The sequence below is a fragment of the Vipera berus genome (assembly GCF_964194415.1).
Source record: "Vipera berus genome assembly, chromosome: 12".
NCBI classification, from domain to species: Eukaryota; Metazoa; Chordata; class Lepidosauria; order Squamata; family Viperidae; genus Vipera; species Vipera berus.
The window spans coordinates 18,580,645-18,596,745 of record NC_138215.1 but is presented as its reverse complement, the minus strand read 5'-3'; the positions used below and the strand labels follow the sequence as shown (position 1 = coordinate 18,596,745).

Sequence of the window (16,101 nt, the reverse complement as noted above, 5' to 3'; positions counted from 1 at the left end):
AGATATAAATGGATCCAATATAGAGTTGTACCATTCCAAATCAAGACCATTTACCTAAGATAAAACAACTGCCCTTGCCAGATTAGCCTGTTTTTGCCCAGCTTTGTGTTTTTTTTAAATTAAGTTGCTTTTTTCCCAAGGTTTTAATTTACCAAGGAGAGCAAAAAGAAAACGTATAGACAAACCCACAAGAAGCAGCTCCACATTAATTCCATCTAACAAATTGTGCTATCTGTGCCTGCCACATTGGCATTAAGGAAATTAAATTGGATCACTCCCTCCTTCTGGATAATTGGAGGAAGTGGGTTTGTTAGTCTACAGTAGACCAAAATCAGAAGACCAAAAGGACTTTTTCAGATATGTACATTTTATTAAAAAGCAGCAGCTATTAATCTGAAAAGATGCAACCATATTCCTTCGGGATAATGAAGTCTGAGCCATTGTCTTAGATCCATTTGCTCTCTGATAGATATTGGTAATGGCGGTGGGAATGATTTTAGGGAACCCAGAACAAGAGCTGGGGTGGCAAATGGATTAATCTGCAGAGAAGATTTTCTGCATAGCAGAAGGGAAAAATCATTGCTTTGTTGCAAAGGCCACGCTTGTGCCTATGACAGAGCCAAGATCTTAGCCTCTAGCTTTAAAAGATGACATAAGGTCACCCTCGACTTATAACCACAACAGAGCCCAAAATTTCTGTTGCTAAGTCAGACATTTCTTAAGTATGGCCCCATTTTACAACCTTTCTTGCCACAGACTGTTAAGGGAATCACTGCAGCTGTAACACGGTCGTTAAGTGAAACTGGCTTTCCCCATTGACCTTGCTCGTCAGAAGGTCTCAGAAGGGGATCGCGTGACCCTGGGACACGGCAACCGTCATAAAACAAGAGCCAGTTGCTAAGCATCCAAATTTCAAACATGGGTGCAGCAACTGTTCTAAGTGTGAAAAACAAGTCATGGCACTTTTTTCAGTGCTGTTGTAGCTTCAAATGGTCACTAAATGAATTGTTGTAAGCCGAGGACTACATGTAGGTATATTTTCACCCCCTACCCCCCCGCATACATCCAGGTATGGTTCATGGCTGGTGTAAAAGCCTATAGAACTGCTTCTAGATAGGGGCAAAGAGCGGGCTTCCCTAACTGGCCTAGTGGTCAGTTCTCGTTCTTAGCAGGTTCAATACTCAGAGCAGTATAAGGAAAATTTGTGGTATGTTTTCCAGGCATGTTTTGTTCCGACAACGAGCACCGGCTGTATAACGAATTGTTTGCCAGTTATAACAAAATCATCAGGCCTGTTGAAAATGTATCTGATCCCGTCATGGTTTGGTTCGAAGTGTCTTTGTCACAGCTGGTCAAAGTGGTGAGTAACTGGAGAGCCTTTTATCTCAGAATAATCTGGCTGAGCGTCCTCAGTATTTTCCAGTTTAATCTGTAGCAGTGCGATTTCCTAGAGTGTCTTATTCAAGTACTAACTGCTGGCTGTTTTAGATCAGATGCTCAGCCGAGCTTTATATAATTTAGGTTTTAAATATGGTACATGCATTTCTTTTTTCTCCCTCAGGATGAAGTGAACCAGATTATGGAGACTAATTTATGGCTGAAGCATGTAAGTAAAGAACAAAAAGATTCTGTTTGAAAAAAAATACGGGGAGAAGAAAAAAGTGCAATGCTGTGTTTAGAAGGGCATTCCAACTTTTCAGCAGTTAGGATTCTTAACTTTTGTTGGGGTGGGGGCAACACCCAGTAATTTACTTAGACACGCACATCCAAGCAGGTTTTAATACAAATAAGAGTTATACCTGAGATTGATGGCTTGGAAGTGGATTCAAGAGTTTTAGACACTTTTAATACACTGCTGACACCTAGTGGTCAGGAATCTTAGGACTACAAAAAGGATCAGGAAATTTGTCATTAAGCAGTCATAAGTCAGAATCTGATTAGAGCGGAAAGGGACCTTGGAGGTCTTCTAGTCTAACCCCATGCTCAACCCCATTTCAGACAGGTGGCTGTCCAATTTCTTCTTAAAAACCTCCAGTAATGAAGCACCCACAACTGTCCTCATTGTTAGGAAGCTTCTCCTTAATTCCAGCTTGCTTCTCTCCTTGAATAGTTTCCATCCGTTGCTTCTTGTCCTGCCTTCAGGTGCTTTGGAACATAAGTTGACCTCCTCTTCTTTGTGGCAGCCCATCAAATACTGGAAGACTATCATGTCCCCCCTAGCGCTTCTTTTCTCTAGATTGGCCATATCCAATTCCTGCAACCGTCCTTCATATGTTTTAGTCCAGTCTCCAGGCCTTTAATCATCGTAGTTGCTCTTCTGCGCACTTTTCCCAAAGTCTCAACATCTTTTTTGTAATGTGGTGACCGAAAAATGGACGCAGGATTCAAGTTGTGGTCTTACTAACACTTTATAAAGCGGTACTATTAAGTTAAGCATCATGTCACATACCCGATTTTTCCAGCCTGGCTGGCTGGGGAATTCTGAGCGCTGAAGTCCACAGGTCTCGAAGCGGTCAAGCTTACACACCCCTTGAAACTTTTCAGACTTGCGGACTTCAACTTCCAAAATTCCCCCGCTGGCTTTGAAGTCCACAGGTCTTAAGGTTGCCAAGGTTGGACATCCCTGCATTTTTGGAGAGAAAAATCACAAACACACTCACCCACTTGCTTGGAAGGTCAAACTGGTCTTGGTTTTTCCGCAGGCAGTGGAAAAGGGGAGTCACAGGAAGAGTTGTTTAGGGTTCCACAAGAGGCAGCCCGTCTCTACCAAACCTGCTTAGGTCTACTAAGTTTTTAATTCTCTTCCTGAACTGCTAAACTCTTAATGAATCGCATTGCATTTGCAAGCTTATTTGTACTTTTTTTTTTGAAACACATGAATGCTGCTCTCTGAAGTGGTATCTGGGACAGGGGGTGGGTATCGCTTGCAAGGAGCAAATCCCAGTGTGGTTGGCCCACTTTTCTCGGCAGCGATTTGCAGAAATGTTCCTGCAAATATATATAAATCTACCACCTGGCTTTTTGCCAGCTCTGCTTTTACGGTCTTAAGCTGGAACTGAAGAAGTCTGGGAGTTGAAGTAAACGCTTCCTAAGAGGGTGCTCACACAATGTTTCTCAACCTTGACCACTTGAAGACATGGGGACTTCAACTCCCAGAATCCCCCAGCTGGCCATGCCTTTGGTTGCCAAATGCCTGAATTGTAATTCAGAGGAAGGGGGAGGTAGAACAACGGTTGTAACTTTGAGGATGGGTCGCAAGCCGCTTTTTCCAGCTCCCTTGTGACTTCAAACCATTTAAGTCAGGGACTCCCTGTACGACGCTTCCTTCTCTAAGATACTATAAGGCTCTTTTCTCTTGAGGGCTGGTCAGTCTTTGGATCAACCTGAAATATCTCACGTTTTTCTTGGACCAGATTTGGAATGACTACAAACTGAGATGGAACCCAGAGAAGTATGGTGGTGTGCAGTATGTCCGAGTGCCATCAGATAAGATCTGGAAGCCGGATATCATGTTATATAATAAGTAAGATTACAGAATTAATTAAATTTTCTTTCCATAACATACCTACCCTAATTAGTTACTATCCTAGAGATGATTGTAACATTTTCCAAGCAGAACACACCACACTACTGGGTCAAATCTCAGTATTTGGGGAAGCCTTCATGATTTCCCCCCCAAGAAATAGCAAGAGCCCTTAGACTTATACACCGCTTCACAGCGCTTTTACAGCCCTCTCTAAGCGATTTACAGAGTCAGCATATTTCCCCACAACAATCTGGGTCCTCATTTGACCAATCTCGAAAGAACAGAAGGCTGAGTCAACCTGGAGCCAGTCAGGATCAAACTGCTGGCAGTGAGCTGAATTAGCCTGCAATACTGCATTCTAACCACTGCACCACCATGGCTCTTATTACATTAGTAGTATTTTCCCAATCAGCAGATAGGGAGTAATAGGCATGACTGCTGCAGTCAATACACTTTTGAGAGCTATGTTCTGTGTTGCTCAACATTGACCCAAAGGTACTGTCAGAACTGAAGAATCTTCTTGGATGAGAAGTGGAAACGTCCAGTTACTTTTAAAAAAAAAGCATCTTTGGGACAATCAAACCATGACTGAGAATCTCCGTAGTCATGCCCAACATTGAGTTGATGCTTGCATGTCGTGGGAGCAGAGCCTAAGATCTATAGTTGAGGATCCTTCTTCCCCAACTACATTTTGCCAGGATAGGTTGCTCAGTCACTTTTATAACCAATTCCAACTGCCAGAATCTATTCTACGCTCAACCTATTTCAAATGTGTTTGACAGTGCAATTGGAGACTTCCAGGTGGATGACAAAACGAAAGCCTTGCTCAATTACACTGGAGATGTCACATGGATGCCTCCGGCCATATTTAAGAGCTCATGTAAAATAGATGTGACCTACTTTCCCTTTGACTACCAGAACTGCACCATGAAGTTTGGCTCTTGGACCTACGACAAAGCTCAGATTGACTTAGTCCTCGTTGGTTCCACCATGAACCTCAAGGATTACTGGGAAAGTGGGGAGTGGGCCATTATCAAAGCCCCCGGCTATAAGCATGACATCAAGTACAACTGCTGTGATGCCTTCTACGTAGACATCACCTACTCTTTGTACATGAGGCGTCTGCCCTTGTTTTACACCGTCAACATGATCATCCCTTGCCTTCTGATTTCCTTCTTGACCGTGTTGGTCTTCTATCTTCCATCAGACTGTGGTGAGAAAATAACTCTGTGCATATCGGTCCTCTTGTCCTTGACGGTTTTCCTCCTGGTCATAACAGAGACCATTCCGTCCACGTCCTTGGTGATCCCGTTGATTGGAGAGTACCTCCTCTTCACCATGTTGTTCGTCACTCTCTCCATCGTCATCACTGTCTTTGTACTTAACGTCCACTACAGAACTCCTAGGACGCACACCATGCCTGAGTGGGTGAAGATGGTTTTCCTCAACTTTCTCCCTCGCGTCATGTTCATGATGCGGCCCACCAGCAACGAAGACGAGGGCACACCTGAGAAAGTGAAGCCTTCTTCCAATGCAGAGCTGTCGCCTTTGAACTTCATCCGTATACCTGACAGCAGGTGCTGTCAAGACTGCTTCTCATGCCGAGGGTTTACACATGCGTGTTGCCTGCCTGAGCACAAAACATACTTGAAGGGGACCGGCAACCTGACACAGAGCTCCAGTTCTGAGTCCATGGATGCTTTGTTTTCATCTTCGTTTATGTCTCCAGAAATGAGAGATGTGATGGACAGCATCAAATACATTGCTGAAACCATGAAACTGCAGAATAAAGCCAAGGAGGTATGGTTGTATTTTAATTCCCACTTTACACAACATACTTGAAGGGGCCTCATGCTGGCAAGGCCATACTGTAAACCAGGGGTGTCCAACCTTGGCCAATTTAAGGCTTGTGGACTTCAACTCCCATGCTGGCTGATGAATCTGGGAATTGAAGTCCTTAAGTCTTAAAATGGCCAAGATTGGACAACAACAATGAATAGCTCCGTGCCATCTCCATTTTGGCCATTTCCCTATCTCACCAAAGTAGCATCTGCTCTGATTGACCATGATCTTGTGTAGTCTCAGGCGATGTCTACTTTCTACCAGGTGCCTGTGGAGGTATCCAAAACCAGAACAGCTTGCTGGATCTTCTGCAGGCAATAAAGACGTGTCATTTGTGACTTGCAAGATAGAATGGTCACAGTGCTTAAGACACAGAAACCAATACAAAAACAAAAACAAAAAAACACACAATATTTTATTTCTTTAACAATAGTAGACAGGGTTTTTTTTACAAAGGAAATAGGGGAGACACCTATTCACCAAAACTTGTGATTAGAGATCAAGTTGGTTTACAGTGATCTGAATATTTGTTTGAAATCAAAGAGGAATATTTTTGCAAATTATCTTGCACAGAAACAGGTTTGTCCATAATTTTAAAGCCTTTCAATTTCCATGGAATAGTTCACCTTCCCATATTTAACAAGTGCATCCTCAGGGTTAAAAAGATAACCAAATTAGGCAAGGAAGAAAGTCAGGAGCCAAAGACTTGTCATTATTAACTCTCCCCACCCCCGACCCCCAAGTTAGATTTGAGATAGAAGATCTGAGGATCTGCCTTCTGTAGATGTTCCACATAAGCCTTGTTTTGAAACTAATTATTGTACTGTCTGCAGACAACTGTGCCAATGGCTTTGGAATATGCACAGCAGGCCCACAAAACAGATTACCGGTATTCAAAAATTGATACAACTTTTTTGCTTATTTCTTCCAGACTCAAGATGACTGGAAATACGTTGCCATGGTAATTGATCGTATTTTCCTGTGGGTGTTTATTCTCGTGTGTATTTTGGGGACAGCAGGATTGTTCCTGCAACCACTGCTGATCAAAGATGAAGTTTAAACAAGGTGACACTGCAAAAAAGGACTTTTTTTCCTTCTTGGGTGTCCAAACACATTACACTGATGTTGAACTACTTATTTCTGCTTCTTTGTGTTCCAAAATAAAGATACAGAAAAACATATAGAAGTGAAAACAACTGATTTGTATTATTCTGAGCTATTGTATAAGACTGAAGGATTTTTATGTCTAGGTTTTTCCTTTTTTGAGAGTGAGAGAATTTTTATGGTTGTCAGATTAAGCTTTAAAATAGTACTTATTTATTCTGCAGAAGTTTGGACAAGGAGAGTCAAGACCATCTCATTAATACAGAAATGCAGATCCCTGCAATTTTAACAAGCCATATATTAAAATCAGATAGCAATTATCTTGCAAGGGCTAGGGGATGACAGCAGCAGTTCCCAATATATAAGGGAGGAAACCAAGCAGATCCAGCTAACTATAGACCTATCAGTTTCTTGAGTGCCTAAGCTGGAAATATTTAGCATCACTGGAATCGGAGGCATAATTAGACTAATACAAGCCAAACTCCAAGGATGCTTACCACAGATCATCTTTGTTATACAAAACCATTTGCACCAATTAAAATTTCCTCATCAGGTGGCCTTGCAAACCAACTTGCCACAGCTATGCCAAGAGGAACAACCAAAGGAACTTTTTTAAATTTTATTTTAATCCCATTTATATCCCGCCCTTCTCCGAAGACTCAGGGCGGCTTACAATCTAAAGCACAAACCAATGTGCTCAGCAATAGCCTTCATTCTATGTATATGCCTGCTTATTAGGGCTTTCACACACACCCCCAAGCGGCATTATTACAAAGTCAGCTTAATTGCCCCCAACAATCTGGGTCCTCATTTTACCTACCTTGGAAGGATGGAAGGCTGAGTCAACCTTGAGCCTGGTGGGACTCGAACCTGCACTAATTGCAGGCAGCTGGTGTTACTTGGGAGGCATCAGCCCACTGCTCCACCAAGGCTCTTGTGCACATTCCAAGCTGAACTCGAAAAGGCTATTTCTTAAAAATTAGGAGTTAACTGGAACCAACTGTACAAATTCCCTGCTCATCCAGATTCATAATTCATTTTTTAAAAAAGCAGATATAGCCGAAGAAAGGCTCTCTTTGTGTGGGAGAGAAGAAACCAAAGGAAGCACAAGTACATCCATGGGGTCCTTGGTGCTTTCTGAGCTTGGATGTTTTCTTGCAGATGTTTCATTACCAAACTAGGTAACATCATCCATGATAAAAAGGGAATGGAGTTTGCTCTCATCTTAGTTGGGTAGTTAACTCAAGACAAAAGTAAATAGCCTAATTCAAGGAACCACCAAGACTGCTCCTACCAGCACCGACAGGGCAAGCCACTAGTATATAAAATATATTGGATTTCTGTATGTCAGCCCTGACCCCATATTTCAACCCTGAACTACAAATATTCTATTTTATCGATATGTACATCCATTTTACGTTACCAAGTCAAACTGAGGGTTTGGTCAAGGGCTTCAAAGAAATCTTTGAGAAGCAAATTACAAGAAAAAGGGAACATTAATAAGGATTTGGAGAATTGTTTATTAACATGGGGCATTGCAGCAGACAAATGCAAGTAAGATGGTAGTAAGCACTGGTTTTCAGCTAAATCAAATGAAAAAGACCAGGAATGATTTTCCATTAAAGGTAACAAATCTCGGTTACTTCTATTAAAAAGGCTGAGAGGAAGATACGAAAACCTCTAAGCAACGCAGAGAAATATTAAGGAATCTTTAATTAACCCGCTTTTCAACTGAAGGCTTCCGAATGGAATTCATTATATAATTTAAAAATTTCCCTCAGATTTACAAACTTAATAACAGCAAGTATCAAATGCAAAATTTAATGTATTGTCTATAATTATCACCCTTAAAGTGCATTCAATATACATTTTTAAAATCTAAAAATAAACCTGATTTTTAAAAAATATTTTAAAAATTCCCAGCTATACACAAAATACAATTAGAACAGTGAAGTACCCCAGCTCATATCACCACAGTCATTTCTGAACTACTGTATAATTGACCCAAAAGGTTTCCAACTGTCTACCGTCTCTCTAAAAGTGTGTTTTAAAAGTCTGTTTAAATGATATTAAAATCATATTTACTGTATCTATCTACCTTTCCTGTAGCGTGTTTTTCATTCCATGATTTGACTGTTGACTCTCATTTGAGGTCTACTTATATAGCAGATTTTCTTCACAGAACATGGAAGGCATTTGTGTCTAATGAAAAATGTATAACGGAGCATGCCCCAGATAGTACATGGCAACTTCTATAATCAACACATCTTATTCAGCAAATGACTGTGAAGTCAAACAAAATCTTCTAAGAAAGGAATAAGAATTGCTTCTGTAAGGCTACGAAGAAAACTGCATGGGAGTTGAGCCGGATTTTAGGAAGTCTTTACTTTCTTACAATCACAGAAATTGCTAGCAGACTTCAGATCCTTCAGTTATCACAAGAAATAAAAATTGGGATTATATAGGAGGGAAATTGCATTAGGAAGGGCAAAACACTCCATGTTGTAGTTGCATATTTCATTACTTTCTGTTCTGTCTTACCCTTTTCACCCTAACCCATTCCATCCAGTTCCTTGGGAAACTGAGCTTAATTCTGAGTGACAGTTTAGGAATCAAAGGCTAAGAGTAAGAGACAAGAGAGCCCTCATCTGCTACAAGGACTACTCAAATGTCACATGAAAGGACTAAATTTTTTTAAAATGTACTGTATTCCTCTGTAGTGGTGATGCGGAAAACTGTTGTATTTTGAGGAGTTAAGTGGCATATTTTGATTTCTCCTTCACATTAATGTATTTATTTAACGTAGGGCATAACTGTTAGATGTTTAGTGCCAGCCATTGGCAGTTCCCCAAAAAGGTCATCAGATGGAAGCAAAGAGGCTTCTTTGCTTCCACTGATGAGTCAGGGGTCCCAGACCCCTACATCCCCATTGGCGAGAGAGTTTTATGGTTAGGGAGGGGCTGAGACCCCCCATAAATACCTCTGCTCAAGGGGCTGCTTTGCTCTTCAGTTTTGTTCTTTTTCTGTTCCAGTTATGCTATGCTAGCTTTCTTTCTTTTTTGTTCTCTCTCACATGCAGGCATGAATGCCTTCATGCCAAGTAATTCTTTCTCTCTAATCTGTCATTGAATAAAGCTTCATATGATTGCATCTCTGCGTGATGCCTTTTACTTGGAAGCACCTTAACGATCCATCGACCTCGTGAGACCATCCTACAATAACGCACATGGATAGCAGCAGTAAAGAAGTACGTAAAGAACATATAATATGATACACATAAGATAGAGATGGGTGGTCAATTTTGTAAGGTATAAGAGATTCAAGAAGAGATTCCTTCGTATTAAGAAAAGTCTAGACCAGGGGTGTCCAATCTTGGCAAATTTAAAGACCTGTGGACTTCAACTCCCAGAATTCCCCAGCCAGCTAGATGTCTAGAAGTTCAGAGGTCATTCTGAGCGAATGTGCTTTTTTTTTTTCCTTCTACTTTTGAATATTGCATAAAGGTGAAGAGGGGCTGTGGAATTTTCACATAGTGCAAAGAATTCTTTTTAATCTGTGAAAATCTCACTTTCGAGTTATGTGCCATCTGGTCAAGGTCAGGTCTCGCAGCCTTGTGACTACAGAAAACAGAGCAACGAAGCCACAGTGCCAGCTTTTAATTAAAAACCCTAGTACTGGCTTTTAAGTTGGGAGCTCCTGCAGAAAACTTGACAAAACGTCTCCTCATCCACTGCCACGGCAGTTTCAATGATGGTCATCCTAAACATCTTAAATGCTAAAGTGTCATGTTAATATTTTTGCTATAATATTCTACAAATAATCTTAGGATGCTGATGGCATCCAAGTAGGCTGTAATTAAGAGGGGAAAAACATCCATCTTACAATTTTCCTGGTTAAATTTTTATTATTTTTATTAATGTACCAATTGTTTTTATGGGCATGTATTTAATTACTTTTTAATTTGTGTAACTTTGTGTTTTATTCTTGCCCTGTACACCGCCCTGAGTCCTTCGGGAGAAGGGCGGTATAGAAATATTAATAAATTAAATTAAATTAAATTAAATATCACCACAAATTTTCCCCTCCCACTTGCATTCGCAGACATTTCATTATTAGTTTAGGATACCTAGGAATTTAGGACTTCTAGGAATTAGCATCCCTAGAAGCAGTTAGAATTCTGTCCCTGCTCACACACTTATTTATTAACAATCCCGGCATTGACTGGTACTATTATGCTTGCCCATTTATGAATTACAGGAAGAAACATCGTCAGGGATCCAGTAACTGCAACCAGAAAGAACAGCCATAGGAATACACGATCAAGCACCTGAGCTATAAATTTCCAGTCCTCCACAACCTAAAAAAAAAAAAAGAAGAAAAAAAGTCAGTAACTTTCCTTTAGCATTTGGATCTACCAGTATCTGAGTTTAGTCCCTAGAAAATAACAAAGCAGGGAGAGGCAACAATGTATCTATACAAAAGCCACAACATAATAAATAGAAGGGTCATAAACCAGAAGTAAATAAACCATCTTTATAATAAAGGTAAAGGTAAAGGTTCCTCCGCACGTGCGTGCTAGTCGTTTCCGACTCTAGGGGCCGGTGCTCATCTATTCTGCAAGATAACACTCAAAATTTGTGCTTCTTGTCTGGATAACCTTGCAGGGATGACGGGGCCTTCCAAGATGTGCTAGGATAATAACTCAGAATTTTATCCTCATTACCTTCTTTAAAGGTAAAGGTTCCCCCGCACACGCGTGCTAGTCGTTTCCGACTCTAGGGGCCGGTGCTCATCTCCGTTTCAAAGCCGAAGAGCCAGCGCTTGTCCGAGGACGTCTCCGTGGTCATGTGGCCGGCATGACTAGACGCCAAAGGCGCACGGAACGCTGTTACCTTCCCACCGTAGTGGTCCCTATTTTTCTACTTGCATTGTTTTTACGTGCTTTCAAACTGCTAGGTGGGCAGAAGCTATTATCTTTATAATAGGTATTCCCTAATGTAGGTTTTACTTATTACTGAATAATACAAATTACTAAAACTGAATTTCATCAGGAAATGAAAAATTCTCAGTATATTTAAAAATACCTGTGCTTATTAAGGCTATTTTTTAGGCTTGAATCATACTTTATACATAAACTGGAAAAAATGGGTCATGGACAAACATGAGTCACTGTAAGAGATAGAAGTTGTTTCTCTATTTTTTTTTGCATGCTATTGATCCAAAATTTTCACTATCTTGATCCAAAACAATGGATCAAGTTATTCATATGATACCTATCACTGAGATCATAGTAAAATACGACAAAAACTCTTTGGCGATTCAGATATTGTAGGCTGCCCCTGAAGGAATTGTTTCCATCAGCAGAACTAAGACTTCCCTTCCTGTCAAAAACAGCACAGCATCTAAAAACCATCAGATTAAGGTTCTCATAGAAGAGAGTATCGGTAGCTCAGGATTGAACTGTGGAATCTATGATACTCTCTGAGATTATTTTCTCGCAGACGTTTCATGGGCCAACAAGATTACCTCATCAATGCGAGATGTTCACCATCAGAGCACCGTCAACATCATCACTGATGATGCTACCTAGTTGGGTAATGAAACGTCCACAAGAGAACCACCAAGCTCAGAGAACACCCAGGGCTCCAGATTAAGGTTTTACTGCATAACTTTGTATATTCCCATCTCCAATGATCAACTCAAACCACTGAATGCAACACAACTAGAACACACACCTCATGTACTTCATTCTCTTTCACAATGTGTCTTATAATGTACCGGATAGAATTTAAGGCTGCTTCTAAAGTATTCCTAGGTTCCTCAGATTGCTGGGTGCCCGTGGTGTCTTCTCCCTTTGATATTGAGTACCTATCGATGTGACTTCTCATACAAAGCAGTTTGGGAAGCTTGTGAAGAAATATTTTGCGGATCCATGGTGCCATCGCATTGTGAGTCGACGAGGATCGATGATGAACATTAATAGCAAAGACAGTTATTACTATAGATAAGGTCACAAAAATCATGGTGAAGACCAAGTACTCGCCAATCAGTGGTATGACTTTAGAAGAAGATGGGATAATTTCTTCGATGACTAGAAGGAAGACGGTGAGCGAGACCAGAACGGAAGTGCAGAGAGAGATTTTCTCACCTTCATAGGCAGGGAGGTAGAAGACAAGGACGGTTAAAAAAGACAGCCCTATGCATGGAATAATGAGGAAGAGCGTATAAAAGAGAGGCAAGCGCCTAATTATAAATGAGTAGGTAATAAAGGGGTACCAGCAGCTTCCATCAGTTCTGTTCCTTCTGATACCTGTTGCTGTTACTATTTCCCATTCTCCATTATCAAAGAAATCTCTTTTGTCCACTTCTTCATCCACAAGCATTAGATCCACCTGAGAACCATCGTATGTCCACGAGCCAAACTTCATGGAGCAGTTCTGGAGGTCAAATGGAAAGTAAGTGACGTCAATGGTGCAAGAGCTTTTATAGTTCGCAGGTGGGGTCCAAACAATAGTGCCATCGTGTTTCACTGTGGCCTTTGTAGATGTTCCTTCAAAATGACCATCTGCACTGAAAGAATATCAGCAAAGGGTTATGAAAGGTGCAAGATATGGTTTTCCACAAAAAACTAAGTGTACTTTTTCCAGTGCAAAATTATTTTCAAATTGTATAACCCTGCTTAATCCTTTACAGACAATAAAATTGAGTTACATGTCCCCTGTAAGATATGGTCCAGCCACAATTAAAATTATTAATGTTGAACAAACAGATGGGAGCTAATGAACGAGTACCATCATGATAATTTATTTTGAATGATGGTCACATGATCCTCTTTGAAAGGAATGGCTGAATCTTTTTTGCAAACATGCCCACCCTTCTATAAAAACTTTCTGCTCCAATAGGTAAAAATTAAAACCAAATATTTTAATGAGGCACTACAGTTCTTTATATGAGATCCTCAAATGAGGATCCAATTATCTTTTACTGCTGCTCTGAATGCAGTCTCTTGGGAATCTGCACTGCATCATTTCTGCTGCTTCTTGTTGATTTTTTTCCAGAAAGAAAAATAGTCTACAAGTGAAGGTAGGATATTAAGGGGGATGCTCATGATTCTTAATTCCTTCTGGGTAAGAACTCTCTGCAATCATGGGGGTCTTCCTCCTTGGAAAATTGGGAGATTGAAGGAGACAACAAACTCTTTTATTTCATTACCAGTCCAGGCTTTTTCAACCTGGTTTTCCACATTTTCTTGGGCTCAAGTCTATATGGTTGATCTGCCCTTTTAATATATTTCAAAAACTGAAATCTTACTTGTCATATAAAACAATGTCTGGAATCCATAGTGAAGCTGAAGGGACACGGATAGATGTTATTCCAGCATAGTCCTTAGGATCCCACTTCAGTTTTACATCAACCCATTCCTGCAAAGGAATACAGACTTATCTTCAATTTTATCTTGAACCTGAAACAGCTCAGAAAGCAACAATTGAAATGTTTACTATGTTACTACGAGAAGTGGCTACCTTGCTTCAAAACATATTTGTTTGTAGTTTTTGTTTGTTACTTTTGATAAACTTACTAGACTCATGCTCATTTGCAGAGGAACGTTTTCTGGTTTTAATATTTCTGGAAGATCCATCTCTAGGACTCACCTGCTTCAGCCAAACATTTGTGGTCATCAACTGATTTTTTTCATCCTATTGGAGGAAAAGAGTATTAGATATAATCAAAGGTTTTAGAAGGTAAGAGCCAGATAGCGCTTCAGCATCTCAGCTGGACCTTGGCAAGACTTCTGGTAGCTTCTCCCTCCTAAATAGGTGCTTGCTTTCCAATGTGCCCCTTGAAGGCATAATGAAATAGCAGAAGCAGCTGACACTTGAATTTCTTTCCCCCAGTAATTGTCAGGCATAAACAACCACTCACGCTTGGAGAGTTCAAACAGGCTACTTTATTGTTCTAGATTCCACAGGAATCTCCCTGGACTGGCAGCTTTTGCCTGTGAAAGGCTAGATAAGGCTCAAAGGCATTGGAGGGAGGAGGTGTCATACCTTGCCCTATTGTGTTTATTTAGAGTCCATCCTAACTTCCCACTTGGGATCTCCTCCCCACTGGGATGACTGCTCTCCAACAATAGTGGAACAATCTAATGGCGGCATAAGACACCAAATACTCACCAAAAATGTTATCATTGCTATTACTAGTAGGAATATTTTTACATTAGTTAAAAGAAAAGACACAGAATCTTTTTCATATCTTACAGACTTAGAGGTACATGTTTTTTAAAAAAAATATTCACTTGATGTTGTAAACCATGTTGGTAGTCTGTCTGTCACACTTAATAAGTCCTCTGATTAAACAAAGTAATTATTTAGGGTGAGGATGGGGAAGAAATTTCTGTCTTCACTTGCCCTGGAATCATGCTACTACTACGTGCAAGCAATTTCATCTACATCTTAAGCATAAAGTATCTTATAATTATTAAGGCCTTATTATCTTTCAGAAACATGGCAAAAACTCTACCAAACAGGCAACATATGTCTTCAGATTGATTAAATTTTAAAATGTATCAATTTCCTAACATACCACATCTACCAACTGGGAAATTGCAAGACCAAATTTCACTTTGATGGTATCATTCAAGTGCTCGACTGGACGAACCCATCGTTCATAGTCTTCAAATAAATGTTTAAATAAACGGTCTTCACTTTTAGCAGTAAAAGAAGGCTCAGATGTACCTGCACAAAGGATGATAATAAAGTTTTATATTTAAAAATGCCAGAGACAATATTTAATATTAACTCATGTAATTGCCCATATCACAATAGAGGAAGTTTGGCATAAGGTTACGCATTACAGAAAGCTGCAGTTCCCTTCTGTTTAAATACATGGAATACAAGAACAGATCGGTATTCTGCAGATTTAGCTTTTGACATTGTCAACAAATTATTGGATGGTAATCCACTAAAAATGTAAAACAGAACTGAGAGACCTATCTCAAAGTTATGTTTTACAGGAGAGGAAACAGTGTTATGTATAAGTTACCATCCCAGAAGCCAGTAGTAGATCGAAGATGAAGAGTTAAGGATGAAAAAAGCAAAAATTATGGAAGCCTGAGTTTTCTACTTATTTATAGTTTGATTAATCTATAGATTTACTGGTTTGAATACAAATTGACAATTTGTGTAAATAGATATGTAAATCAGGCAGAGCCTTCAGGCTCCATTCTGAAAGTATTGTAGGCTATTAGATTTCATTTGGGATGGTATTGAACTTATGCAACAGTAATTTTCAGTATCAATAACACTGTATTGCCCTTCTTCTACTTAAAAAAAACTTAATTTGTTTTCACAGCAATTGCCAACATATTTCACATAACGTATGAAAGATCATTTCTGGAGAACTAAAAATGACATAGTCACTGCTTTCTCTGAGCCTTTCCTATTGAAAATATTACAAGGAATAGAAAGAGGATATTTATGTGTACAAGTGCTCCCAAAGCTAATAAATTGTATTGCTTAACATTTTGTGAGAGGTATCTAAAATATTGTTACTTTTATTATCCAGTACTGTATTTTTGTACCTTAAATAACATGAAACTTAATCCTATCTATATTTAGCTAAAATGTATT

At 39.8% G+C, this 16,101-nt stretch overlaps 2 protein-coding genes across 2 annotated transcripts; one reads left to right on the top strand and one right to left on the bottom strand.

Annotated features, from left to right (window-relative positions):
• Positions 1–1,246: 1,246 nt before the first annotated feature.
• Positions 1,247–6,428, top strand: CHRNA3 (cholinergic receptor nicotinic alpha 3 subunit; the record flags this gene model as incomplete). Its single annotated transcript, XM_081337708.1, has 5 exons — positions 1,247–1,360; positions 1,562–1,606; positions 3,414–3,523; positions 4,309–5,326; positions 6,300–6,428. Exons 1-5 carry the CDS (start codon positions 1,319–1,321, stop codon positions 6,426–6,428), a joined length of 1,344 nt encoding a protein of 447 aa, XP_081193834.1. The 5' UTR covers positions 1,247–1,318.
• Positions 6,429–7,979: 1,551 nt separating this feature from the next.
• Positions 7,980–15,205, bottom strand: CHRNA5 (cholinergic receptor nicotinic alpha 5 subunit). Its single transcript, XM_081337268.1, has 5 exons — positions 15,056–15,205; positions 14,125–14,169; positions 13,784–13,893; positions 12,208–13,042; positions 7,980–10,829 (listed from the first exon to the last, which is right to left on the bottom strand). Exons 2-5 carry the CDS (start codon positions 14,149–14,151, stop codon positions 10,668–10,670), a joined length of 1,134 nt encoding a protein of 377 aa, XP_081193394.1. The 5' UTR covers positions 14,152–14,169; positions 15,056–15,205; the 3' UTR covers positions 7,980–10,667.
• Positions 15,206–16,101: the final 896 nt, after the last annotated feature.

Excerpts from the sequence above, each read along its gene's own strand:
- CHRNA5 (XM_081337268.1), bottom strand. The coding sequence starts at position 14,151 with ATGACCACAAATGTTTGGCTGAAGCAG. Across the intron at positions 13,894-14,124 it reads CAAATGTTTGGCTGAAGCAG|GAATGGGTTGATGTAAAACT; the intron begins GTGAGTCCTAGA and ends ATTCCTTTGCAG. Across the intron at positions 13,043-13,783 it reads GACATTGTTTTATATGACAA|TGCAGATGGTCATTTTGAAG; the intron begins GTAAGATTTCAG and ends ATATTCTTTCAG.